This window comes from Eurytemora carolleeae, unplaced genomic scaffold (assembly GCF_000591075.1).
Source record: "Eurytemora carolleeae unplaced genomic scaffold, Eaff_2.0 scaffold564, whole genome shotgun sequence".
Classification (NCBI taxonomy): Eukaryota; Metazoa; Arthropoda; class Copepoda; order Calanoida; family Temoridae; genus Eurytemora; species Eurytemora carolleeae.
The window spans coordinates 103093-129645 of record NW_019396542.1 but is presented as its reverse complement, the minus strand read 5'-3'; the positions used below and the strand labels follow the sequence as shown (position 1 = coordinate 129645).

The 26553-nt window shown below is 32.6% G+C and overlaps 4 protein-coding genes and 1 long non-coding RNA gene across 8 annotated transcripts; all 5 read left to right on the top strand.

Moving 5' to 3' along the window:
- Positions 1 to 2309: 2309 nt before the first annotated feature.
- Positions 2310 to 4180, top strand: LOC111705167 (uncharacterized; the record flags this gene model as incomplete). Its single annotated transcript, XM_023477629.1, is given in 3 exon segments — positions 2310 to 2402; positions 3824 to 3899; positions 4152 to 4180. Coding segments are annotated over 3 exon segments (198 nt in total), but the record flags the coding sequence as incomplete, so codon positions are not given.
- Positions 4181 to 4620: 440 nt separating this feature from the next.
- Positions 4621 to 16340, top strand: LOC111705175 (adipocyte plasma membrane-associated protein). Its single transcript, XM_023477639.1, has 14 exons — positions 4621 to 4735; positions 5045 to 5093; positions 6618 to 6696; positions 7223 to 7277; positions 8004 to 8079; positions 8524 to 8635; positions 9844 to 9908; positions 10440 to 10483; positions 11489 to 11557; positions 12558 to 12600; positions 12993 to 13088; positions 14130 to 14218; positions 15252 to 15340; positions 16124 to 16340. The coding sequence occupies exons 5-14, from the start codon at positions 8011 to 8013 to the stop codon at positions 16207 to 16209; spliced, it is 762 nt and encodes a 253-aa protein (XP_023333407.1). The 5' UTR covers positions 4621 to 4735; positions 5045 to 5093; positions 6618 to 6696; positions 7223 to 7277; positions 8004 to 8010; the 3' UTR covers positions 16210 to 16340.
- Positions 16341 to 16381: 41 nt separating this feature from the next.
- On the top strand, positions 16382 to 22320 carry LOC111705172 (oxidoreductase NAD-binding domain-containing protein 1). 3 transcript variants are annotated; one of them, XM_023477633.1, is made up of 10 exons: positions 16382 to 16470; positions 16826 to 17340; positions 17537 to 17579; positions 18156 to 18199; positions 18409 to 18493; positions 18724 to 18775; positions 19190 to 19257; positions 19823 to 19872; positions 21126 to 21281; positions 21716 to 22319. In XM_023477633.1, the coding sequence occupies exons 2-10, from the start codon at positions 17111 to 17113 to the stop codon at positions 21846 to 21848; spliced, it is 861 nt and encodes a 286-aa protein (XP_023333401.1). In that variant the 5' UTR covers positions 16382 to 16470; positions 16826 to 17110; the 3' UTR covers positions 21849 to 22319. The 3 variants fall into 3 exon arrangements, with proteins under 3 accessions (XP_023333401.1, XP_023333402.1, XP_023333403.1); XM_023477634.1 differs by lacking the exon at positions 18409 to 18493 and having other exon boundaries at positions 16382 to 17340; positions 18156 to 18203; positions 21716 to 22320; XM_023477635.1 differs by lacking the exons at positions 21126 to 21281; positions 21716 to 22319 and adding an exon at positions 19942 to 20064 and having other exon boundaries at positions 16382 to 17340.
- Positions 20745 to 21067, top strand: LOC111705174 (uncharacterized). The gene is made up of 2 exons (XR_002765959.1): positions 20745 to 20870; positions 20923 to 21067. It is a non-coding gene; the product is annotated as an uncharacterized LOC111705174 (long non-coding RNA).
- Positions 22321 to 22341: 21 nt separating the features above from the next.
- On the top strand, positions 22342 to 26451 carry LOC111705173 (uncharacterized). 2 transcript variants are annotated; one of them, XM_023477638.1, is made up of 7 exons: positions 22342 to 22378; positions 23174 to 23243; positions 23573 to 23681; positions 24676 to 24745; positions 25382 to 25489; positions 25526 to 25604; positions 26317 to 26451. In XM_023477638.1, exons 1-7 carry the CDS (start codon positions 22367 to 22369, stop codon positions 26436 to 26438), a joined length of 570 nt encoding a protein of 189 aa, XP_023333406.1. In that variant the 5' UTR covers positions 22342 to 22366; the 3' UTR covers positions 26439 to 26451. The 2 variants fall into 2 exon arrangements, with proteins under 2 accessions (XP_023333406.1, XP_023333405.1); XM_023477637.1 differs by having other exon boundaries at positions 25382 to 25604.
- The last annotated feature ends 102 nt before the right edge of the window (positions 26452 to 26553 follow it).

Here is a 26553-nt window from a genome sequence, read left to right as displayed (position 1 = left end):
TATATGACTACTATTTTTACCTCTATGGTGACCTGTATTTTTACCTCATATTGACCTCTTTTGACCTCTATATTGACCTCTATATTGACCTCTAAATTGTCCTTCGCTGCTTTCGGGACCTAGCCTTGCTTGCAAACTAAACTTTTTCTGAAAAAATCGATTCACTCAACTTAGAATTTTTAAAATTGAGGCAAATAGGTCTAGGGGTGTATAGGTTATGATTAGACATACACACAAACAAACTGACCTACCACCATATTTCTAGATAATTAGGTCTCTGTCAAAGATTTAAGTGTAAGTAAAAAAAAGAACTTTTTGTTCACCAATGCCTTAAATCCAATTTAGTTGGAAAAGGATCTGGAACCTGGATTTGTTCTTTAATAAATGGACTCAATGTTTAAGTTTTGATATTTCTTTTAACCAAAACACATATTCAACATTTTTTTCTTGTTTTTATTAATTTTGTCTAATTACAGGGATTATGCAGTTTTTTATGATATCCAGGGGCGTACACAGGAATTTGTCCAGGGTGGGGGGCTTGATTTTTCCTTCTTCTTTCCAGGGGTGCTTAAATGTTGCGAAGGGGATTCAGATGTTGCGTTATGCATGGAACTATTTGTTTAGTTTTCACCTAAAAATGAATAGTAATGTTTTAAATGTTGTTGACATCTTGACACATTAAATGAATCAATGCATATAGATATTGTTCAAGTTAAAAGAAATTATTAACTGTAATACTAGCTGTGAAAGAATAGCCAAATTATATTGTAAATGCCTATTTCGTTTTTACCTAGTAACAATATATGTAAAATGTTGTAAAATTAACTATGTTTACGAAAATAAAAAAAATTTGTATTAAAAAGAAGTTAAAAGAAAGTAACATTAAAATATATAAAGCATGTTTTTATTTTCAAAAATTAAGTGTTTCAAAACGACAAAGAAATAGATGGGATGAGCAAGTGTTTAAGCAATAAAAACAAACAAAAAAACCACACACATTTAAACATTAGTAACAATATATGTAAAATGTTGTAAAATTAAATATGTTTACGAAAATAAAAAATATTCTGTATTAAAAAGAAGTTAAAAGAAAGTAAAAGTAAAATATATAAAGCATGTTTTTATTCCAAAAATTAAGTGTTTAAAACGACAAAGAAATAAATGGGATGAGCAAGTGTTTAAGCAATAAAAACCACAAAAAACCCACACACATTTAAACAAGTGATTCAACTAGACGTCTAAATTTTATTAAATTTGATTTTTTACAATCGATGGCCTAAACAAAGTAATAGAAAAATCTTGGATTTATTATCTTTTTTTTCCAGGGCCCTGAGTCATTTGCTATTAAAGACGGATATCTTTACACAGGAATTGTTTCATTCATGATATCTTGTTGATGAATTATTTTTTAATGGATGTTGTCAAATTGAAAAGAAAATTGATTGATTGATTGTATTTTTTCTTATTTTTGTTTGATTGATTGATTTTTATTTGTCTTCGTTTTGGTTGATTAATTGCTTGATTGTTTTTTGTTTTCGTTTTGATTGGTTGATTGATAGATTGATTGAACGAAACATTAAACCCTAGGGTTGATGTCTGGAATTATTGCTAGAATAGATTCTGATGATCTATCTATCACCCCCGTGGCTAGAATAGGAAACGATAAACATCAAAATCTACAATTTTACAACTAAAAAATATGAAAATGTAAATTTTATGCAAACATTATATATATGCCTTTTTTTTTAGTTCTTTTCGCTGAATTTGGGAAATATATATGATTTTTAGGGGAATTTAATGTCCTCCTTCTTATTATTTTTGTATTACATTTTTTTAGATTTGTTATTATACCTTGTTCTAATTTTCACATGCAAACTAGTACAATTGCAATATTAAGGGGTATTTATTTGATATGGAAAAATTATTTGACTAAAATATATGTATTTTTCTTACTTGATCAGACAAAGCATATAAGGGTACCACTGTCCACTAAACGCTACAATATCTTCGGTCAGTGTACTGCAGATTACTGCAGTACACTGTGATCAAGCATTTCAAATTAAAATTTTGATAAATAATCTAGTAATCTATGTATGAAGGGACTGAACGCTAAGATGGCGATTCAAAACTTTTTTATCTTTTTCATACTTAATCAGACAAAGCTTATAAACGCTACAATATCTTCTGTCAGTTTACTGCAGATTACTGCAGATTACTGCAGAACGCACCGAAAGCTTAGTTAAGTGTGATACCGTTGTGATCAAGCATTATTGTCCCTTTCAAATCAAAACTTTGATAAAATAATCTAGTTTGAGTTTCCTGGGTCTCCAGCCTGGGCTGGACCTCTGGAGAAAAATGACAAGTTAAATATTGTTGATAAACTCTTCGAAAACCAGATTAAGGTAAATATATGACTACTATTTTTACCTCTATAGTGACCTGTATTTTTACCTCATATTGACCTCTTTCGACCTCTATATTGACCTCTATATTGACCTCTATATTGACCTCTATATTGACCTTTTTCGACCTCTATATTGACCTCTATATTTACCTCTATATTGACCCCTATATTAACCTCTATATTGACCTCTATATTAACCTCTATATTTATATAAAATATATGACTACTATTTTTACCTCTATAGTGACCTGTATTTTTACCTCATATTGACCTCTTTCGATCTCTATATTGACCTCTATATTAAACTCTATATTAACTTCTATATTGACCTCTATATTGACCTCCATATTGACCTCTATATTGACCTCTATTGACCTCTATATTTACCTCTATTTTTACCTCTATAGTGACCTCTATTTTGACCTCTATAGTAACCTCTATTTTTACCTCATATTGACCTCTTTCGACCTCTATATTAACCTCTATATTGATTTCTATATTGACCTCAATATTGACCTCTATATTGACCTCTATATGGACCTCTTTTGACCTCTAGATTGACCTCTTTATTGACCTCTAAATTGTCCTTCGCTGCTTTTGGGACCTAGCCTTGCTTGCAAACTAAACTTTTTCTGAAAAAATCTATTCACTCAACTTAGAATTTTTAAAATTAAGGCAAATAGGTCAAGGGGTGTATAGGTTATGATTAGACATACACACAAACAAACTGACCTCCTACTTATAGATAGTTAGGTATCTGTTAAAGATTTAAGTTTAAGTAACAAAAAGAAAAAAAAGAATTTTGTTTTACCAATGCCTTAAATATAGTTCAGTTGGAAAAGGATCTGGATTTGTTCTTTAATAAATGGACTCAATATTTTTTTAAGTTTTGATATTTCGTTTAACCAAAACAAATATTCAACATTTTTTCTTGTTTTTATTAATTTCGTGTAATTACTTAATTACAGGGATTATGCAGATTTTTATAATATCCAGATTTTTATAATATCCAGGGGCGNTGCGAAGGGGATTCAAATGTTGCGTTATGCATGGAACTATTTGTTTAGTTTTCACCTAAAAATGAATAGTAATGTTTTAAATGTTGTTGACATCTTGACACATTAAATAAATCATTGCATATAGATATTGTTCAAGTTTAAAGAAAGTAACAGTAAAATATATAAAGCATGTTTTTATTTTCAAAAATTAAGTGTTTAAAAACGACAAAGAAATAAATGGGATGAGCAAGTGTTTAAGCAATAAAAAAAAAAAAAAAAAAAAAACACTCACACATTTGAACATGGGATTCATCTAGACTTCAGTCTGTCTAAATTCTATTAAATTTGATTTTTACAATCGATGGCCATTCGTCAAAACAAGTAAAAGAAAAATCTTGGATTTAATATCTTTTTTTTCCAGGGCCCTGAGTCATTTGCTATTAAAGACGGATATCTTTACACAGGAATTGTTTCATTCATGATATCTTTGATTTCAAGTAAGTTCATATATATTATATACTAGCTGAAGATTCCGGCGTTGCCCGCTTTAAAAAATTGAAAATTGAAAAAACAAATTTTAGCCTATGAGTGTCAAAAAAAACTTCCGCCCATTCGGTTTTTCCGTTTGGCCGGCTAGAGGGAACATGTGTATATAGATACTGAGATAGTTCTGGGACTCCTCATTAATTTTGACAAAATTAAACATGTTATAATTAATGTTAGTTCTGGAGTTAAAATTATTATTTAAGGTTCTGTGACAAAACTATTTAACAATTAAATTGTTCTTGAAATATAAGTTAAGGAACTGGAATGAGTAGAAACTTTAGAAAAAGATTAAATTAATCGAAATCAGTTAATCACCAACCTCACAAACTTTTGACCAGGGGTTAAAGTTAAGCTCCCAACGATGAGAGAGAATGACTTTAACATTTTTAAATCAGTTCTAGGGTCGACACTTTTGTATGAAGTATTGTTAATCTTAAACTTTTGATCTCGATATCCAATGTGGGCACTTTAAATTAAAGAGTAGTTGCTTGATCCCTCAACTATAATTATACCTGCAGGGTATGACCACCATGGGATTTCAAAGAGAATTTAAATCAATCCGCTTGCCTGCAGAAGATGGAGATTAATGATTGTTACCGAGATTCTTAACTCAAAAGTTCTGAATAAAGTTCAGTACAGTTAAATATTTCCAGATTTTGTTAAAATAAAATAATATTTCTGGACTTGTTTTTAGATGTGGAAGACCTTTAGGTTTAGCTTTCATTCCTGATGGTCGCCTTCTTGTCTGTGATGCAACTTTTGGTCTTTATCTCATAGATTTAGACAGGTAGTAGAAAATATCTCATAGATTTAGACAGGTAGAAGAAAATATCTCATAGATTTAGACAGGAAAATATCTCATAGATTTAGACAGGTAGTAGAAAATATCTCATAGATTTAGACAGGTAGTAGAAAATATCTCATAGATTTAGACAGGTAGAAGTAAATATTTCATAGATTTAGACAGGTAGAAGAAAATATCTCATAGATTTAGACAGGTAGAAGTAAATATCTCCTAGATTTAGACAGTTATAAGTAAATATCGCATAGATTTATACAGGTAGAAGAAAATAAAAATGTGAATGTTTGTTTTCAGAACTGACGAGAATTTGGGCAGAATAACTGAATACAAGGAGTTTAATAGGGTAAATATACTTTTTTGATATTTAAAGGGACAGCAGACTGTAGACGTAATTTCAAATGACCCTCCTTTTATTAAATGGCATGCCCATTGTACGATTCTGATCAGGTATGAATGAGATATCCATGTTGTTTTGAAAATTAATCATTTTATGTGTGTTTCTCTTTCAAAGGGAGGACTTCTGGATTTCTTTTGAAGCAGCAATGAAGGAAAATGCCAAAATTAAACAATTTTTAAACTATCGAAATTTATTTCATTTGCCAGATAAATGTTTGTAGGTATCAATCAATCAAGCATTTCCCTAATTAAGTGGATCTATATATATTACGACAAAAGTTTCTTACTTTAATTTCTAATTAATTGAAAAGTTATTAAAATTCTTTGATCCACGACTAAACCTTAGATATTTGATTGGTACATTTTTTCGAGGATTTGACGAATGAGAGATCAGCTAAATTCCCCGCGAACAGAGAATAATTTTAAAGGGAGTGTCAGTGTAATTCCAAGTGACCCCTCTTTCTGGTAGCATGCCCGATTCAATACGGTACCATTGAAATATTTAGTTTTTCAAGAATAAGGAATATTTCAATGTTTTCTTTTTTAAAATAGATCATTTTTTTTCTACAGGAAAGTTTTTAGTCACTTGAATTCACAACAATAATATTCTCTTTTTTAACTTTAATAGTTTATTTTAATTAAGGGGTGTGGGCACAAGCTCACGCATACAAATATTATTTTCAGTTTATTACATTCTCTTTAATTTATCGTTTAGAAGTTTGTTCAAATAACTTCCAATGTAGGTCTCTTTTGAGCAGTTGATAAGCCCTGAAACTGTTGTAGGTGTCCTATGAGCAGCTGATAAGCCCTGAAACTGATGTAGGTCTCCTATGAGCAGTTGATAAGCCCTAAAACTGTTGTAGATCTCCTATGAGCAGCTGATAAGCCCTGAAACTGATGTAGGTCTCCTATGAGCAGTTGATAAGCCCTAAAACTGTTGTAGATCTCCTATGAGCAGCTGATAAGCCCTGAAACTGATGTAGGTCTCCTATGAGCAGTTGATAAGCCCTAAAACTGTTGTAGATCTCCTATGAGCAGCTGATAAGCCCTGAAACTGATGTAGGTCTCCTATGAGCAGTTGATAAGCCCTAAAACTGTTGTAGATCTCCTATGAGCAGCTGATAAGCCCTGAAACTGTTGTAGATCTCTTATGAGCAGTTGATAAGCCCTGAAAAACTGTTGTAGATCTCCTATGAGCAGCTGATAAGCCCTGAAACTGTTGTAGATCTCTTATGAGCAGTTGATAAGCCCTGAAAAACTGTTGTAGATCTCCTATGAGCAGCTGATAAGCCCTGAAACTGTTGTAGATCTCTTATGAGCAGTTGATAAGCCCTGAAAAACTGTTGTAGATCTCCTATGAGCAGCTGATAAGCCCTGAAACTGTTGTAGATCTCTTATGAGCAGTTGATAAGCCCTGAAACTGTTGTAGGTCTCTTATGAGCAGTTGATAAGCCCTGAAAAACTGTTGTAGGTCTCTTATGAGCAGTTGATAAGCCCTGAAACTGTTGTCAACGGATCTAGAAATCTTCTGTTCAATTCAGTTGCTGTAGGTAGGAACTCACATATTCATATTCATCGAAATTAACACCCCTTTCTTTCAAAATAGGTAACATAATATAAATGAAAGTTCCTCTATTAATGAAAGTTCCTAAAATTTTGGATCCAGCGATTAAAATCTTTTATATACAGGGTGTCCCAGATTATATTAGATCGTTTGTTGCTCTTAATTGCGATTTTATGGACAAATCAAGAAATATGAAAAGATTGAATCATTTCATTTTAAAAAATTGCTAAATAAAAGAATTTGCATGCATTAAATACTATTTTTTTTTGTATTTTGGCTTTAAACTTGGTGATAATCCGATATGATATGGGACACTGTACCACCTAGTATTATATCGTATTATTACGTCATCATACATAAAAATTAATAAAGGATTGGCTTATCGGCTGATTGATTGATTAATTGATTGATAGTTTAATTTATTGATAGTTTAATTGATTGATTGGTTGGTTGATTGATTGAATGATTGAATGTTTGATTGATTGATTGATTGATTGATTGATTGTGTTAAGGAAAAGATGGTAGAAGCGTTTATATTTCAGTCTCCAGCACCAGATTTCCACTTAGGTAAATCAACCATGATTATAAAAGAGAAGCAATTTAATGGGACTGATGACGAAATTTCAAGCAACAGTGGCATGCACAATTGTCAATAAGCAACAAGAGGAGCAGATTTTCTCTTATTTCCACCTAAGAGGGAAGGGATATTGTTGGGATAAGATTTAAATCCGAACATGCCATCAAAGAAGGAGATGATTTTCTTCAAAATATTTCTAATGTTTTATGCTAAAGTTTGGGCTTTCGTTAAACTTTTCAATATCTTTCCCAATAAAAAAAATCGTTATATAACTGATTATTTTTGGCATTGGGAAGGGACCATATTATTGAGATTTAAATCCGAACATGCCATCAAAGAAGGAGATGAATTTCGTTTCTAAAATTTTAATTCTTAACAGTATAAAAATAGAACTTACAATATTTCTAATCTATTTTGCTAAAGTTTGTACGTTTGTTAAACTTTGCAATATCTTTATCCCAAAAGAAAAAATGGAAAAATGATATAAAAAAACGATCGTTATATAACCGTTTTTTTGGCATTGTTTTAGGGTCGTTTTAAGGACGTTTTAGGGTCGTTTTTGGGTCGTTGTTTGACATAAAGAGCAATAATTAAAATAAAACAATTTTAAGAAAATGTTCTCTTCCTAATTTATACCAAATTTTGACCCTAAAAGGAAAAATTTAGAAAAAAGGGACCCAAAAGCGAAGCAACTAAATGCACATTACTAAATGCAGGGATAGTATGTTTGAGCTGTTGTCTGATTCCTCCGGTCGTATTCTCAAGTTCGACTTAGAGACACGAGAAACCCAGGTAACAGGATATTCAGGATTATCAGGCAGGGGGGCATTTTTCTCTCCCTCCCCCTTTTGAAAATTTTTTTTTTCCTGAATTGGGGAAAATAAATGATTTTTAGAGGAAAATCAAAAAATGTTTGGGTAAAAAGTATCAAAAAGAATGATTAAAAGTTGAGGAGATGGTCCAATTTTTCATTTTTTCTCACCAGATCATCCAAAATCATATCACCAATCCAGGGGGGGGGAAAGAAAGGGGGTAATTTTGAAAATATATATATATTCAGAAAATTCAAGGGTATTGATTAAGTGTAGTTGCTAGAAGAGGAGATTAACCTTTTTAATGGTCTTGTACTGTGTAGATGCTAATAGAGGAGATTAACTTTGTTAATGGTCTTGTACTGTGTAGATGCTAGTAGAGGAGATTAACTTTGCTAATGATATTGTACTGTGTACTGTCTAGGTGCTAGTAGAAGAGATTAACTTTGCTAATGGTCTGGAACTAAGCCCTGAGGAAGATTATATACTGTTTACAGAAACTGGAAGAGCCAGAATACATAAATATTACTTGACAGGTATATCAAGGACTCCTTTACAATGTATACAATTTAGCAAGAGCCAATGATAGTGACTGATAAAATAATATCAAGTAGCATGACTTGATTCACGCCGGTACCCTTAAAAGCTTAGTACGATAAAAAATGGATGAGATCATCTTCTTCATGAAAGTTGGTTATTTTTTACTGCGGATTCCAGTGCTTAGGATCCATTTAATTTTTATGCGGATCTTGATCTGCACTGGAAAAAAATGGATCCGGATCCAGGTTATTTCTTTAAAAAATTACTGAATTTTTAACCACGCAGAATCTTCAAATTTTTGTCTTATAGTTTTTTGCTTATTTTTAAGCTAAAACTTAATGTACCAATTAGAAAATTTTGCCGTTTTTGGTTTATATTTTGCCTCTCGGATCCGGATCCATGGATCCGCACATTTTTGCGGATCCGGATCCAGGCAGCCAAAATCTTGCGGATCCAACGGATCATTAGCACTGGTGGATTCTCTATAAAGTGACTTGTGCATTTATTGTTTAGCAACAATATGAAGGAACAAAGTCTTAAAGAGAATGCTTGTGAACGAGAAGTTGGAATGGAATGTCACTTGAAATTGCAATTACAGTTCATTTAAAAAAATGCCAAAGCAGCAGCGCTCTACCCCGGACACAGAGCTATCTGTCCATAGTATATTCCAGTCACAGGCCATTGCCTGAAACATATCTTAACTTAAGGGACATAATTACTGTTAACAAGTTGGGAAAATGGAATTTTGGGAATTAGTTGCAAATTCGTTTTTTCAAAATCACTTTTAACCTCTTTTCTTAGTTGGAAGATATGATCTCTATATATGTATATTAGCTTGGGAACCCAGCGTTGCCCAGGGTACTACTCATAGTTACTCCCGCCGTTTAACCGCAATTGGTCGATTTTACCTGGAAACTAAATTTTCGCTCTAAAAGTCGACCCACTCAACTTGAAGTTCAAAACCAAGCTAAGAACATTCTTGTGGCTCTTCCAAGTTCCCCAATCAAAATTTTAGGGAAATCGGATTAGAGGTTCCTGAGTTATGATCGGACAAACCTGATTTATATACTAAATAGATATGCCTTTAAATATAATAATAATAATAATTAAAGATCAAATAAAATGTACCTTGTCAATGCCCAGACTCCCCTTCTACTAAGAATGCGGGTTAATGAAGAGCCAATCATGATTTGTTAAAATTAAGGTGAGAGGTCAGGAGAGGTAAAAGTACTGGTAAACTCTCTGCCTGGACTACCTGACAATATAAAGGTACCTCTGCACTACATTGCTTAGTAGTAAAATTGTTAAGATTTATAGAGCATCTCATAAAATAAAGCAAAGATCAAAAGGATTACAAAAAATACAGTTTTTAATAATCAAAACTGGCAGAACTATCCATCTTTGTCAACTTAAAGAAATTAGAGAAGACAAGAAAGGATCGGGCCGAAGGTATTATTAAACAGCTAAGTGTCTGAAACTCAAGGACACAGTGCTCCAAGAAATAAGCCAAAGCCGCAGAGAAAACTACATCCAAGAGAGGGAATCAAGAAGATCACAGTGTTGAAACTCAAGGACGCAGTGCTTCTAGAAATAAGCCAAAGTCACAGAGAAAGCTAAGTCCAAGAGAGGGAATCAAGAAGATCACAGTGTACTAATGTACACTAATCCTTTACTTATGTGTAGGCCAGGAACACTGTCAAAAGCATGCAGATATTTGATTAATATACTGCAAGTGTAGATGTATTCTCCTACTGTCCTATTTTAGTAAACCATTCGAAACCATTATTTATATATTTTCAGTTAAATGATCGCGGTAATTACTATGTTGGACTCATAGGACCAAGGTAGGAAAAGCTAAAATTTGATAATATCATTTTTACATCATTTCAGAAATTCTACTTAAAAAAATTAGTAATTAAATATTTATGAACCGGACTAAAAACTCCCGAACTGAACTTAAAGGGACTTCAGAGTAGTTTATAGATTCATGTTTGATTGACGACCCTTAAAAGCCTTGTTTGATAAAGAATGCATGATATATCCAATATCTATGCCTACCCTTTATAAAGGGACTGTAAAGGAAAAATGAAAGTGGGTATAGGATGACACTTGAGAATCTCAGGCGTTAAACAATTCATATAAAACGTCTATCTGAAGTTCCTGTCTCGAGAAATTGATATAAAACTGTGTCTTTATACGAAAATTCATATATATGCAATTTTGTATAAAAGTTGTAGTATTAAACAGATCATATTCAACCAATACGCAACTGATCTGAAAACGACGATATCCCACAGGAGCCTAAGAATCTCAGGCTTTCTCCTATTATATTTTTTAAATTTTATTTTGCATTTTTAATAGATATAATTCAAAATATTATTATATATTAATGTCCATATAGTCCGTATTACGTCACCAGAACTTCAGCCAATGGTATTGCAGTATCGTTGGCACGTGATACAGATGGAAATCACGTGTCCAGTATACTGCACTGCCACTGCCATTGACTTTGATTGTTCTTTACAGTCCCTTTAATATGGTTATTTTTAATTTTATTTAAATTTAAAAATATTTTCGGATTTCTGGTTAGTGAAACGAGTGCGAAAATAAGGAGAAAATATCCCTTTTTCAAGTTAGATAAATGACTATATAAATTATTTCACATTATTGATCAGATAAAAATATATGTAAAAGTCGATACCTTTCTTTAAACGGAGGATCCTGGATCACTTGAAATTAAGACAAAAGTCTCTCTAATCTCAACATTTTATATAATTTGTTTTTAACTAGAAAGAAATTTTTAAAAAAATAACAAAAATGAAAAAAAATAAAAAATATACATTGTTCAGGCTACCGGGAACCTGGCATATTCTGGAGTTAGTTGCTCCCCATAATATTCTTAGAAAATTTATTTCAAGGTAAAAAAAAAACTAAAAACTGTTATTATCTGGAAAGTATTAAGTAATGGAAGAGAATCATGTTCATATATATATATATATATATATACATATTTGAATGCATTCCCAGAATTACATTGTTAACTTTTATTTTAACTTGAAAGGACCAGTAATTTATAATAACTTTTGTAATAATATAGGTAACGGATAATAACTTTGCACCTGTATTCTTTCAATCAATGAGGAACAGGGAAAATGCTCAATTCTTTCCCCTTATCTTATCAGGGGCGTAGACAGAGGACAGGGGACTTATATATATATATATATAAGTTTGTCTGTCTGTTTGTGTCCGTAAACTTTGCGTGGTACCTCACTGACCCCCAAGGAATGCTCAGAATTTCAAAAAATATTCTCCAAAAAAATTAAATTTTCTTAAAATTTTGAAAATCTGCGAATAAAAATTGTAAATCCTCCCAAAGGTTTGTTTTTGTTTAATCGAACAGAAAATTCTGAAAGATTAAACAACTTTTAAAGTTAAAATAGAAGTTCGCCCTGCATTATTTATACTTTGCTTGTCTGTCTGCTTGTATCCGGGAACGTTTATGAATTTAAAAAATTGCAAAAAAATATTTTGATTTTTCGAAATCCACGAAAAAATCGACAAAAGACCAGAAACTAGTTTTTATGAATACGTTAATTGGGTTCAATTTTTATTTTTCCAATGCCAGAGAATAATTAATCGGTTTGGGTTTCTCTCAGAGGTGAATACTGTATATTTTTCAGAACTACAGAGGGGGGGGGGGTTGTGATGATTTGTGGGGAAAAAATAAAAATTTGACATCAAAAGTTAACTTTTTTCATTCTTTTTGATAATTTTTACTCAGAAATTTATTAAATAGAAAATAAATTCCTTCCTATATGTATAATATATTTATTGCATCCTTGTAATGAAGAGATACATATTTATTGCAACATAATTTTACCCATTTCATCAGAACAATTATGTTTTTTGTCTGTTTAGGCTCGTGTGTATGGTTCTTATTCCATCGAAACTATTAAACCTGGTAATCATTATACAGGGGACGCTAGTTGCAAACCGTGCTTCTGTTCCAAACCTGACGCTGAGTGTTTGTTTGGGCCAAATCACGGTTTTGAACTTTTTCCCCTGAAATAAAAATCATTATTTATTCAAAATTAATATGTAATTATCGTTGTCATAATTTGAATGTTTATTAATTAAATATTTAGAAATATTATAACTATTGATGATATGATTAATTCTTCAAATAGTTTGGATACTTATTTACTAATCATATAATATGGTGACTATTAATGCTGTTATTTAGATTATGAAAAAGGCTCTTTTGATTAAAATCAACTGGAAACAGGGTGTCCCAATAAATATGATAACCGGTTATTATAAATTTTTCCACTTTCATTATTCATTTTATTTTAGGTGTTTCCAACAAGTGCTAGTCTTCAATTTGAATATTGGTGTGGCAATCTTGAACCGTTTGCTCATCTTACCAGACCATATGGTTTGGTAGTAGAGGTAGGAAAAGCCTCTTAAAGGGAACTGGCCACCTAATTACAAGTGACCCTCAATTGAGAAAAGTCACTTTTTAGATATGAAAATAAGAATAACTCATAATTTTTACTTAATCAAAAAATAAAAGGGTTCCGTTTTGACTTGGACATGAGGGTTCTTGAGTCGTGCATGAGGGTTCCGTTTTGAGTTGTGCATAAGTGTTCTTGAGTCGTGCATGAGGGTTCTTTAGTCGTGCATGAGTGTTCTTGAGTCGTGCATGAGGGTTCTTGAGTCATGCATGAGGTTTCTTGAGTCGTGCATGAGGGTTCCGTTTTGAGTCATGCATGAGGGTTCTGTTTTGAGTCTTACATGAGGGTTCCGTTTTGAGTCATGCATGAGGGTTTTGGTTTGAGTCGTGCATGATGATTCCATTTTGAGTTGTGCATGAGGGTTACATTTTGAGTCGTGCATGAGGGTTCTGTTTTGAGTTGTGCATGAGGGTTGCGTTTGAGTCGTGCATTAGGGTTCCGTTTTGAGTCTTGTATGAGGGTTCCGTTTTGAGTCGTGCATGAGGGATTCGGTTTGAGTCGTGCATGAGGGTTCCGGTTTGAGTCGTGCATGATGGTTCCGGTTTGAGTCGTGCATGAGGGTTCCGGTTTGAGTCGTGCATGAGGGTTCCGGTTTGAGTCGTTCATGAGGGTTTCGGTAGAAGTCGTGCATGCAACTCTTTCGATGAATTACTTCCGACAGTCCCTTTAATTCTTGTTAATCAAGTTTTTAGAATAATATGCAAGAAACCGTTATAAAACTCAAAGCTCAAATAAAAATTACTTTCTCTGGCGTGTTTAAATAATAATTAAAGCGGGTAGGTTTTCATCCGCTGAATTATGTTGAAAAAATTAAATTTTGGGTTAAAATTATCAATTTTTCAAATTCATTCCCCAGACTAAAAAAATCATTCGCCCCCCCCCCGGCCCCAGGGGGATGTTAATTATTAAAAAAAATATTCCCCCGTTATAAAGATGTTTACCAAATGACAAATATACATAAATTTTGTAACTAAAGGTTGATGGTAAAACTGGTGATATTATATCCTCCCTCCACTCTACCAATGGTGCAGTCAGATTTATATCAGAAGCTGTTGTGTTAGATAGGTAATGTTTAAAGGGACTGTATGTTAAGACAACATTTAAGTGTTTAAAGGTACTGTTTATATGTAAAGCCAACATTGTAATGTTTAAAGGGACTGTATGCGTAATTGGTAACATATATCAAGTGTGCACTGTATAGATGGGTATACCTGGGATACGCATACACAAACAACCCCAATAATAACATATATAAAGCGTACAAAAACTACCCCACTAGTAAAACATATCAAGTGTACACAAACTACCCCACTAGAAACATACATCAAGTGTGCACTGTATAGATGGGTTTACCTGGGATACCCGTACACAAACTACCTTGCTAGTAACATATATCAAGTGTACACAAACTACCTTGCTAGAAACCTATATCAAGTCTGCCCAAACTACCCCACTAGAAAGATATATCAAGTGTGCACTGTATAGATGGGTTTACTTGGGATAGCCGTACACAAACTACCCCATTAGTAACATATATCAAGTGNGAACTGGTAGAACTACGGGAATGCTCTAGAAACCTATATCAAGTCTGCCCAAACTACCCCACTAGAAAGATATATCAAGTGTGCACTGTATAGATGGGTTTACTTGGGATAGCCGTACACAAACTACCCCATTAGTAACATATATCAAGTGTACACAAACTACCCTACTAGTAATATATATTTAGTGTACCCAAACTACCCCACTAGTAACATATATCAAGTGTACCAAACTACCCCACTAGTAATATATATTTAGTGTACCCAAACTGCCCCACTAGTAACATATATCGAGAGTAACCAAACTACCCCACTAGTAACATATATCAAGAGTAACCAAACTACCCCACTAGTAACATATATCAAGTGTACCAAACTACCCCACTAGTCACATATATCAAGAGTAACCAAACTACCCCACTAGTAACAAATATCAAGTGTACGCAAACTACCTTATTAGTAATATATATCAAGTCACAAACTACCCCACTAGTAATATATATCAAGTGTACACAAACTACCCCAGTAGTAACAAATATCTAGTGTACACTGTATAGATGGGTTTATCTGGGATCCCCGTACACAAACTACCTAGCTAGGGTACCACAGAGAATACGAGATACAAACACAAGAATATCATCAGCAGGTTAGTATTCTTAAAGGGAGTGTTCGCGAAATGGGTAATAGATTTAAATAATCTTATTTAAATCTATTTAATTGAGTGAATATTATTTGTTTTTTTTGTGAATAAAACCAAATTTAGTAGTGTTTTAAGTAACAAAAGAGTAAAACTTCCCTTTACAGGAAAATTTATTTAAAGAAAATGTATATTTTAATCCAAATTTCTTTTATTTTTTTTCCTTTATTGATTTTCTTGGGAACCTTCCGGGGAAGAGAATTTATCTTGAGAAACTTTAATTTAAACTTTTTTGATTTTTCCGGACACTTCAAGTTAATTCATCCGGACACTTCAATTTATGCTGAATCACCTTCCCTATTCTGGTTTTACAGGAAACCTATGGAGAAGAGAATTCAATCTAAATTGAATACTTTCCTCTTTTGATTTTAAGAAACTATAGGGGGAGAAATTTTCAAATAAAATTAAATTTTTTTCCCTGATTTTCCTAGTTTTGGGAAGAAAATTAAAAATTAATTAAAAAATTTTCCTTTTTTTCTGGGTTTTTTGGATAACACTTTTTTCTTCTTCCCCTTTTACACTTTTTCAATTTACTTTTTTTTTATTTCTTTCCCCCCTGAAAATATCTGATTTTTTCCACTTTGAAAACAAAATTGCAGATTGATACATGTTAATTTTTTTGTTTCTATGATGATTAATGAATGATAAATTGCTAATTTTATTGTTAAATTTTATTAAAATAAAAGCATCATTGAATAATCTGATCATTCTGGAAATCAATTTTTCTTTCAGAAGTCCAGCTTGGACTGGGTGAAGAGAAAGAAGAGGCAGATGATATAGAAGAGATTGATGATGAGGAGTTCAAGGATGAGTTATAACGGTTCCTGAACCATCATCCAGTATTCATAGACCAGTGTGATTTGATCTTTTACATCCTTATAACCACCCCGTCCACCCCCTTCACCAACACCACCACACCCTCCATCAGTTCTCATATCACCAACAACCATGAATCCATCATATTATGCCCGTACGTACTNTTGATCCATCATCAAATAGAATATTTGAAACAAAGTTTTTTTTAGAATTCAAATGATTTTTTTGCACAAAAAATGGGAAGTATAAAAACCGCAATCGGAGTAAACAAGTGGTTCAATGGTTTTACTTATGAAATAGATGCCTTACAGATTTATTTAAAATGGGTGAGGGTCGGATGGCATAGGGGTAAGAGCATGCCGCAAATCCCATTTTGTGACGTCATCTGTGGGTCGGAGTTAAAACGGGCGTGGATCGTCTTCCCCAACCCCCCTCGTTAAGATAAACTATAAGACTTTCCAATTTTGAATTATAAAACTCTAAAATTCTTTTTTTAGCCATCAATAAGTCAAAAAGATTCAGAAACTAACAGAATAAAACGATATATATCTTTACTTGAAAGGAATCAAATCTATGCAAAGAAAGTAATAAAGTTGACCAGTGCCATTAATATTGCAGTTTCTGTGCTTCAAGTGCATTATCAAGTCTTATAAGAACCTGTTATAGTTGTTATGTAGTAACTGTAGACACTATTAGATAGATATTAATTTTGTTAACATATTTTCCACGAGCTTGTTTTTATACACTTAGTACACGTTAATAAAATACAATTCTGATTTCTGAAAAAAAAATTGAATCGTTGAGCCCACCTAACTTAATATTTTTTTAACAATACTCAACACCTGAATTCAATTTTTTCAGAGAAATATGACTTAAAGTAAAAGTAGGAAAGTACTCAAAAATATGCAGTTTCGCGGATTTTGCTCCAAACTTATGGCGGGTTTTCAACCGGTTCGACTACTGCATTCTAGCGTGGGGAAGATGGATAAGAAGATACATATTGAACACACGATGGATAACTTTAGATCCAATGATATTTTGTTGGCAAGGGTGTCCAAAATCAAGGATATATCTCCAACCGTTCGGACACTTACATTAACGGTAGATAAAGAAAAAAATACTTCTTCTTTCAGGTAAAAATAATTTCGCTTTGGAAACTTGAATAATATAATTAATTTAAACTTGAAAAAGAAATTCAAAAATTGTATTCGAAAAGACGATAAAATACATTTGTTAGAAAAATTATTGGTTTATTTATTTTTATTGCCATAAATCTTTAATTGAAAACATATATATGCAATTAACTTCTAATGATTATTATTATTTCAGGGCCGGACAATGGGTGGATTTCTTTATACCCGGAGTAGAACAGGTAGAAGTAGTATAGTGTATCAAGATTTATCTAGGAGTCATATTTGCAAGATCCCCCCCCCCCGGGGATTTTGTTTTTTCTTTAAAGTAATTAATTTTATCCAATAAAAACACATCATATATTCTGAGAAAAACACAATAAACACAATAAAATATATTCTGAGAAAATGTAATTTCAAGGGGGAATTATACTCCCCTTTATATATCATTTGCTATTTTTATTGAATATGCCTTAAATTATTTTATTTACCTTACTAAAGGGCACTGTAAGTGGAATTTCATGTGACCCTCACTGCAAAGATGGCAGTGCCCGATTTACAATGGTTTCTGAAAAGCTTTGTCTGAGATTTTTTTCATTCTTAGTAAAAGTTACTTTTGCATTTCTTGCTTTTAAGAAAGAATGTATTCACAAAATTTAACACTTTTCGAGTAAAAAAAAACGACATTGTCCTTTATATTTCTGATCAGATTAATGTTTCAAGGCTACCAATGTAAATCGGGCATTGCTATCTTTGCACGGAGGGTCACTTGAAATAACGCTTCGAGTCCCTTTAATATTTTTGAATTTTATATTCAGGTTGGCGGGTTTTCAATGTGGAATAGTCCTACCTCGTTTTCTAGGAAGGTCAATCAAGGTTTCCTAATCATTAGATAATAATATATAACAATTTCTGTCTTTGTTCTTTGTTTTCTAGTTGAAAAAAATAAACGACGAAGAAATTCACCGCTTTCTGGTTCTTACTTGAGATCCCTAAAACAGTCTTTTTAATAGATTGAATTAAAATTTGAATCATCGTTTTATGAATTTTTTAAAATGTGTTGACCGGTAGGACCGGAGAGCTGGAGCTAGCGGTCAAATCTTCTACCTGGCCCCCAGCAGCCTGGGTACACAACCAGGCTAGCCAGGGGGACAAGGGAAGCTTATTTTTAGTTTATTCTTTTATTAATGAAGGGAAATATATTTTATGGAAATGATTATTAGGAAATAAGTATAAAAAATGAGGGAATTTTTGCCAGTTAATGTCTAAAACTTACCCCCCCCCCTCTCCCAGACAAAAGGCGTTCCACTAATTCTACAAAAAAAAGAGGTTAATTTGACGAGTTGGCAAATTTTTTATAAATCTTGGATAAATAGCTTTCTCTAGGTTTCTGTACGGTTTGGAGGAGATTTCTATTATCCTACACCAGACATATCAGGCAAGGGCGTTTACAGGAGGAAGGGGGGAGTGTCTCCCTTTTAAAAATTAAACCCTTTTTAAAAATGAAGTACCCCAAAAACTAATTTTGCTCTCTGAAATCTGTAATGGTTTTTCATGATTCATCCTGATACCAAGGAGCAGAAAAATGTCCCTGCTTTTCTGAATATTTTTTGTGTGCTTCTCAACATATTTTTTTATGAAATTAATTTCTAGATTTGAACTTTTTTGCTTAATGCATAAGATGTTACTTAAAAATATATTTACGAAACACGCCGAAAAAATTTACAAGGCAAAAAAACAATGATAAGTTTCGTTGATATTGGCCCTACGGATCATCGTGAGCGGTGATAATTGATTATTATGAGTACAATTGAAAACACGTGACCAATCCCTTTAATGCCCTTAATATCAGGCCCCCACTCCCTTCTTCTCATTGCGGGAGGAGTTGGAATCAATCCTCTTCTCTCCATCTGGTTTCAGGCAAATTTTAAATATTAATTATAATTAGAGCTGGGCAACGCTCTGTTAACGAACGGCAAAAACCGTTAATCTTGAAAAAAATACGATTTGTATCAGAAGAACGAACGGTTGTGTAAGATAACAACAATTTTCATTAATTTTTCTTTTGGCGTTAATAAAATTGAGATCGTTAACGAACGAAAACTTTGAGAAAAAACAGAAAATGCCGTTAATGAACAGAACGGTCAGTTAGCAAGTAAAATTTTAAAGGGATTGTAGGCGTAGTTTAAAGAGTTGAATGTTCGTTTCACAACTGTACCCTTTAAATCTTTTCTGATCAAGAAGGAATGAGATATCGTTATTTTTTTAACTAAAAAATATTTATTTTCAATTGCGGTTCATTTTCAAAATTGCTTTTAATTTATGCAACAACTACAATGAAGGAATTAGTGAATTTTAACACAACAATATTTTTCTCATTGTTATTCAGGTTTTAAAGGTTGCCGTTTAAATGGTTTCCTGAAAATACGTCGACAAAATGATCTACAATAATTGTCTCGAAACTATTTTGATTGTTTGAATCTAGGCCCGGGATTTATGCGCGGAAAATGCTTCAATTAAACCTATTAAAACAAGGTAGAAATTCTTCTTATAAATATGTATTTTATTGAAAAGAAATTATAATTTATATTTTTTTATCATCAGATGTTCAAGGAATTTTACTCCACCGAATCATATTAAATGTTTGAGCGTGAAGCTAAAAATACACCTTTATATTTAAATAGTATCAAAAATTAATAATGAATAATAAATGATAATCACACCGTTTGTGTGTAGTTTTTTTTGTTTTTGGACGCACATTATGGTTGAAAACGCATTGGCATATTGAGGACATACATTTGAGAAAGCGCAGTGGCACAGTGACGAGGCTCCATGAGTAGGCACGGCAAGGATTAACCATGAATAGACACATCACATTGAGAACGTTCATTGAGTACGTTTTTTGAAAACGCTCAATGAAGAATGTAGAGGCATATTGAGGACGCACAATGAGAAGGCACATTATGGACGCACATTTAGAACGCTCATTGAAAACGCACAATGGGGATATACAGGGTTACCTACAAATTATGAGACTTCAGTGACGATTGTATGAAATATGTTAAGTCCATTTTCTTGCATTCAGGATTTCTTGTGGGACAAAAAATGAATTATTTCTGTGCTTAATCATTAAGTGAACCATCACAATGCTTAATTAAATCCAGAAACCTTTAAGTCAAGCTTTAAATCGCCATATTTTTATAGTTTTGGGTCGTCTTTACAGTCTCATCCTTTGTGAGCAACCCTGTACATCGAGTACACACCACGAGGAGGCACATTGAGGACATATATTTGAGCACGCACAGCGGCACAATGAGGTTGCACAATGGGTTGGCACATCAAGGACAAACATCAAGGGCAAACAGTTAGGAGGCATATTGAAAAGGTACATTAAGGACAAGACAAACAGTTAGGAGGCATATTGAAAAGGTACATTAAGGACAAGCATTGAGGACAAACAGTTAGGAGGCATATTGAAAAGGTACATTAAGGACAAACATTGAGGACAAACAGTTAGGAGGCATATTGAAAAGGTACATTAAGGACAAACATTGAGGACAAACAGTTAGGAGGCATATTGAAAAGGTACATTAAGGACAAACAGTTAGGAGGCATACTTAAAAGGTACATTGAGGACAAACATTGGAGATATACTGTAAAAACGCTCTTCAAGGCCACATATTAAAAATGCAAATTAAGGACCCATTTCAGGACATACAAACATTTGTTACAATTACAGATACATATTTAAATACATGGAAGCTTTAAGTAGGTAAAACTTAATCTAGATTGCTGTATTCTGCGGTGTCCGACAAGGAGCTGTTGTTCCAACCGGAGATAAATTCTGTATCCAGAGAGTTTTCAAACTTTTACACAGATAATTTCGTTACAAGACCAGGACCAGGATACACAGGACGGATTAACCAGGATATTCTAGCGGAAAGGAAAGAAGATTGAATTAAAAAGTTTCTGTTCTTCAAATTCCTTTTCTCACATGCAGCTCGGAAGGAAAAAATGTTTTTTTGGAGGATTTCTTCAAACTTCATGAAGTCTTAGGCGGTGTTTTTTTACTTATAACTACTGATAACAACTAGATTCATTTTTTAAATTTAGCTCTGAAACACAGTGAAAATACTGTATCGCTTGATTGAAATACTCTAATGAAGCAATGGGAAGGAATAAAAACATCGATATTCAATATTGTATAAAAAAGAAATTGTTAGAATTTTTCCTGCTCCCAATAAACCCCTTTAGATGATCTGAAAGAAAAAAATTAAATGTTGGTTTTGAACTGGCTTGTATTTCAACCTTAAAAGAGGAGGGGGGGGGGGGTTAATGCTGCAACATTTTTTTCATTTTAAGTTCAACTTTTATGTAGAATATCGGAGGATGCCGGATCTAGAATAATTGCCTATCTCTGCGGGCCTCCGGGACAAGTTCAAGATATGAAGATGTATCTTAGAAATTTAAATATACCAGAACATGATATCAGATCAGAACTCTGGTACTAGCTATACCAGAACATGATATCAGATCAGAACTCTGGAACTAGATATACCAGAACAGGATATTAAATCAGAACTCTGGTACTAGATATACCAGAACAGGATGTCAGATCAGAACTCTGGTACTAGCTATATCAGAGCAGGATATCAGATCTAAACTCTGGTACTAGATATTCCAGAACAGGGAGTTCAACTTATTCTTTCTTCATAAAGAGATAAACTGATATCAAAACTTTTGAAATTTGATTAATAAGAGATCGATTACTAGAAAAAACGCAAGTTTAACTCATTGTGTCCATTCAAAAGTTCTTTGCGCTGAATTTATTTTAGAAAAAATTTCCTCTTGCAGTTATTAAATTGTATTACACTGCATACAGCTCAATAATTATAAATTCTTATATATTCTTCTAAATGTTCTTGGTGCTTCTGTTTCATGTGAAGTATAAAAATGATGTGTATTTATACATAATAATATAAATTTTAAAAATGTTAAATTTTCAGACAAAATGTAAATTATTCTGAAGATGGAGGGAAAGGTTTTTTTTCTTTTTTTTTAAATAACAGTTATTTAATCAGTCTGAACATTAAAGAAGTTGCAAATATGCGCGAATTTTTTACACCAAACAGAACAAAATTAGTTTCATAAACATCTCAAATCTTTTTGAAGGCAAATTTGTCAATTGTTTTAGAGTCATAACTGGAAACTTCTCTATATGTAAAGTATTAATGTCTGTTTGTTTGTATGTTCGACCATGACTCGGAGACCCCTTGACCGATTTGCCTCAAATTTCGATTGGGGAACTGGTAGAACTACGGGAATGCTCTTAATTTGGGTTGAATGGGTTTACTTTTAAAGCGAAAATTTAGTTTTCAGTCAGAGCTGGGTTTTTGAGTTTTATATATATATATAAAGAAATAATCTGTTTGTATGTTTCATCATAACTCAGGACAGGAACCCCTTAACCGATTTGCCACAAATTTTTATTGGGAACTCAGTGGAACCAGGGGAATGTTCTTAGTTTAAAGTTTATAATTTGAGTGGGTTGACTTTTAAGATGTAAGGTTGGTTTCCAGGCAAACCGTGTTTACTAAGCGAGTGATATTGGGAACCCAGTGCTGCCCGCAAATAACATTTTCTCTGTAAAAGTCCACTTACTCGACATGTTTCAAGTCAGGCTAAGAACATTTCCGAAATTATGTTAAGTTCCCCAATTAAAGTTGGAGCCAAATCAGTGAAGGGGTCAGTTATTATCAGACAAACAAAGATTACTGCGTTATACATATTGATTGATTGATTTATTGTGAGAGATGCGACTATTTGCTGTATTTAGATGAGAAATCGACTGCATAGCTGTGAAGAATGCCAAGACGTTTACAACGTGTCTGAGAAAGAGATTGTTGGTGAGTTGGCATTCATTTTTTAACATTTTCTTTTTAACATTTTTTACACATTGTTAGCTTTTATGTTATACGTTGTAATTGTTGATTTAAGTTCAAATGCCGTTAAATTTACCTAATTCTCTGTTTACTTGTTATATTTAGTTCACATTTTTTTATGTTTAGTTAAGATGTTTTTATCCGTTCACATTTTGTTATATTTAGTTCACATGTTGTTATATTTAGTTAACATGATGTTATATTTAGTTCACACGTTGTTATATTTAGTTCAGATGTTGTTATATTTAATTCACATGGTGTCATATTTGGTTCACATGTTGTTATATATTTAGTTCACATGCTGTTGGCCCATGAGAGTGCATATTGCTGGTCTTGCGAAACATTATTTGAGTCAAGAGACGAGAAAGTACTTCACGATGATTTCAGCCATTTTGTTTTACGGTAAAATGCGCAACGCACGCAATAAACGACGGACATATTGAAAATTTGAGACTTCATAGCTTCCCTAATGCTTAAGTCCAAACTTTTTAAAAGAAATTCTGCGGCCGTACATTTTTCTGAATGTAAATTATAAACGAAATAGTCATTAAAGGGACTGTAGACGTAATTTCAAGTGACCCAGTTTGACGAAGGTACCCTTGAAGCCTTTTTTTAGTTACGATTGAAGATATCTTCGTTTTTCTATAACAAGATGTGTTGAGTTTTGATCATTTTCTTCGTTGTTTCTGCAGCATAAATCGGCAATTCACTTTTAAAGAAAACCCTCTATTCAAAATAATCTTAACAAGAGAATCTCATTCATCTTTGTTAAGACGAAGGTTTAATGGTTACCGTATTGAAACTTACATTTCACTCTAAATAGAAGGGTACTTAACAAGACAACTAACTCATCAGAAACCACCGCTACAAAATCCTGTGCATTCAGCAAAATTCTCGCGATCAGGAAGATCCGTTTATTTTGATTTAACGGAAGACCTAACTTATGTAAGGAGTATATTTTCTTAAAGAATCTTTTCTCTCGCGTATATTAGGATTAATTGTAAAAAGAGGTTTTTCGCAGAATCGGTAAAAAATAACTTTTTTGAGGGATATATTAAAAACTAGCCTGCGCCCATCTTCTAAATTAATTGTGAACATGTTCTCTTTGTGTACATCGTAAAACAAAACGAAAATAGTTCGCGGATTTTCACAAAAAATTTCGTGGATTTTCAAAATTTTCAAAAATTTAATGAAGATCGAATTTTGATGGAGACAAATATTTGAAATTTTGATCATTCATAAACCTTCCCTGGGGCTCCGTGAGGTCCCACAAAAAATTTGGGCCCGATCGGTTCAGCCGTTTTGACGTTTATTGGATACAAACAAACAAACAGACAAACTAACAGACAGACAAGCCAAATTTAAATATAGATATAAAAACATGGAATACTTCTAGGTGTTCCAACTGCTCCGAGGTCTTGAAAGATGAAGTTCAGTTGGCTCTACATGCTAAACAGGCTCACAAGGTACACAGCTTATTCATGTTTAGTACAGTACACGGAACCAGTTAAAAATGAAGTTCAGTTGGCTCTACATGCTAAACAGGCCCACAAGGTACACAGTTTATGCATGTAAAGTACGGTGCATGGAACCAGTTAAAAAATTAAGTTCAGTTGGCTCTACATGCTAAACAGGCCCACAAGGTACACAGTTTATGCATGTAAAGTACGGTGCATGGAACCAGTTAAAAGAATAGAGACAAATTAAACTACTTCTTACTACTTTCATTAGATTTGGTCTCAATACAATTATTTAATCTAAAAACAAAGTATCCATTGTAAAGAACTGAGAAATACAGGTTACCTACAAATGATAAGACTTCAGAGACGACTTTACGAAGCTTGAACTGTATATTTCCTTAATTAAGACTTGTTTCTTTCTTTGTAAAATCAATTGAAAGGTCACAAAAAGACTATTTCAAGCCGGAAAACTTATTTAACCTTCATATCGTCATATTTACAGAACTTCAATGCTTCTTAACAGTCTCATCCTGTGTATTGCCAATTAGAATATTCAAAATGTTTGCTGATATTATTGACACATTTTTTAAGAAAACATTAAAAATAATATTTTTCTTAAAAGAATTTACAAATATCTATTAGGTTGTTATCTGTGGCTACTGCTCTGTGTGGATCGAAGCGGATACATATCCTGAACACTCAGCAATTATTCACAAAATTTCTCATCCAGCGAGTTCTCCAAAAAGTCACAATCCTTCAAAAAGTCACAATCCTTCAAAAAGTCATATTTCTTCAAAAAGTCACAATCCAAACCCTAGTCAAAGTCTACCATTAAGTCACAAAAGAAAAAACATCGTAACCTTAGGAAAGCATAAAATGAGTTCAATTAAACTAAAACAAGTCTTGGAATTTGTCTTATCCTTAAAATGATTTTTCCATTAACAGAGCTAAAAACTTTAGAATGATGGATATCAAGATTAATGCTTAAATTCCTGGTTTTACTAAACCCGAGATTACGTTAATACGTATTTGATATCCAAGAAAGAAGTATAAAATTCAACCAATCAACGTGTCATGTTAAGATGTACTCTTTAACTTAAAAAATTGGGTTTATTTCTGGTGTTGATGGTGTCATATCAATTGAACTAAACATTGATTGAACCAACGTAAGTTTTGGAGTAATGTTTAAAATTACAATGGTCCTAAAATGTAATAAAATATGTTTCTTAATAAGTTCATATTAACATGATTAAATTTATGTTTGTTTAAATGCTCTCTAAAAGCCGGCTTGTGAACAGCTGATTTAAATTCAATCGAATATTAGTCCAATCGATATAGCATTGTATCTGTAATTGTTATCAAACGTATCTTTTATACAGTAGGGATATCCAAAAATGAGGATTAAGCAGAAAATAAAAAGTGTGTACATTGGATACTCGGTCGTGATTAAGAATATCTCATTCTAAACTTTTCAGCTTTGATTATTTTAGTAAACATAAGGTTTTTAAAGAATATGTTGATTACATAAAATATAATTTTAAACAGTAAAACATTTAAATCATTTCTGTTTCAAATAGAAAACCTGGCGGAACATATTATTAGCAAAAATATTGCTGAACCCAGCACAAACCTTAAACATACAATCCAGTATATTTGCAACTTGTGCGATTCTTTTCACAAAAACTTTAGGAAAATATAATATTTATATTTAACTGGTATTTTTTCTTTTTTATTAAATTGATACAGAGGATCAATTTAAAATCAAATCTAAAATATTAAATATGATATATTCAGTCATCTTTTAAATATTAAAT

Excerpts from the sequence above, each read along its gene's own strand:
- LOC111705175 (XM_023477639.1), top strand. The coding sequence starts at position 8,011 with ATGTTTGAGCTGTTGTCTGATTCCTCCGGTCGTATTCTCAAGTTCGAC. Across the intron at positions 8,080-8,523 it reads TAGAGACACGAGAAACCCAG|GTGCTAGTAGAAGAGATTAA; the intron begins GTAACAGGATAT and ends TGTACTGTCTAG. Across the intron at positions 10,484-11,488 it reads GTTGGACTCATAGGACCAAG|GCTACCGGGAACCTGGCATA; the intron begins GTAGGAAAAGCT and ends TACATTGTTCAG.
- LOC111705172 (XM_023477633.1), top strand. The coding sequence starts at position 17,111 with ATGCAGTTTCGCGGATTTTGCTCCAAACTTATGGCGGGTTTTCAACCG. Across the intron at positions 19,258-19,822 it reads TTCTCTCCATCTGGTTTCAG|GCCCGGGATTTATGCGCGGA; the intron begins GCAAATTTTAAA and ends GTTTGAATCTAG. Across the intron at positions 19,873-21,125 it reads ATTAAACCTATTAAAACAAG|ATTGCTGTATTCTGCGGTGT; the intron begins GTAGAAATTCTT and ends AACTTAATCTAG.
- LOC111705173 (XM_023477637.1), top strand. Across the intron at positions 23,682-24,675 it reads TTCAGCCATTTTGTTTTACG|GTGTTCCAACTGCTCCGAGG; the intron begins GTAAAATGCGCA and ends GAATACTTCTAG. Across the intron at positions 24,746-25,381 it reads ATGCTAAACAGGCTCACAAG|GTTGTTATCTGTGGCTACTG; the intron begins GTACACAGCTTA and ends AATATCTATTAG.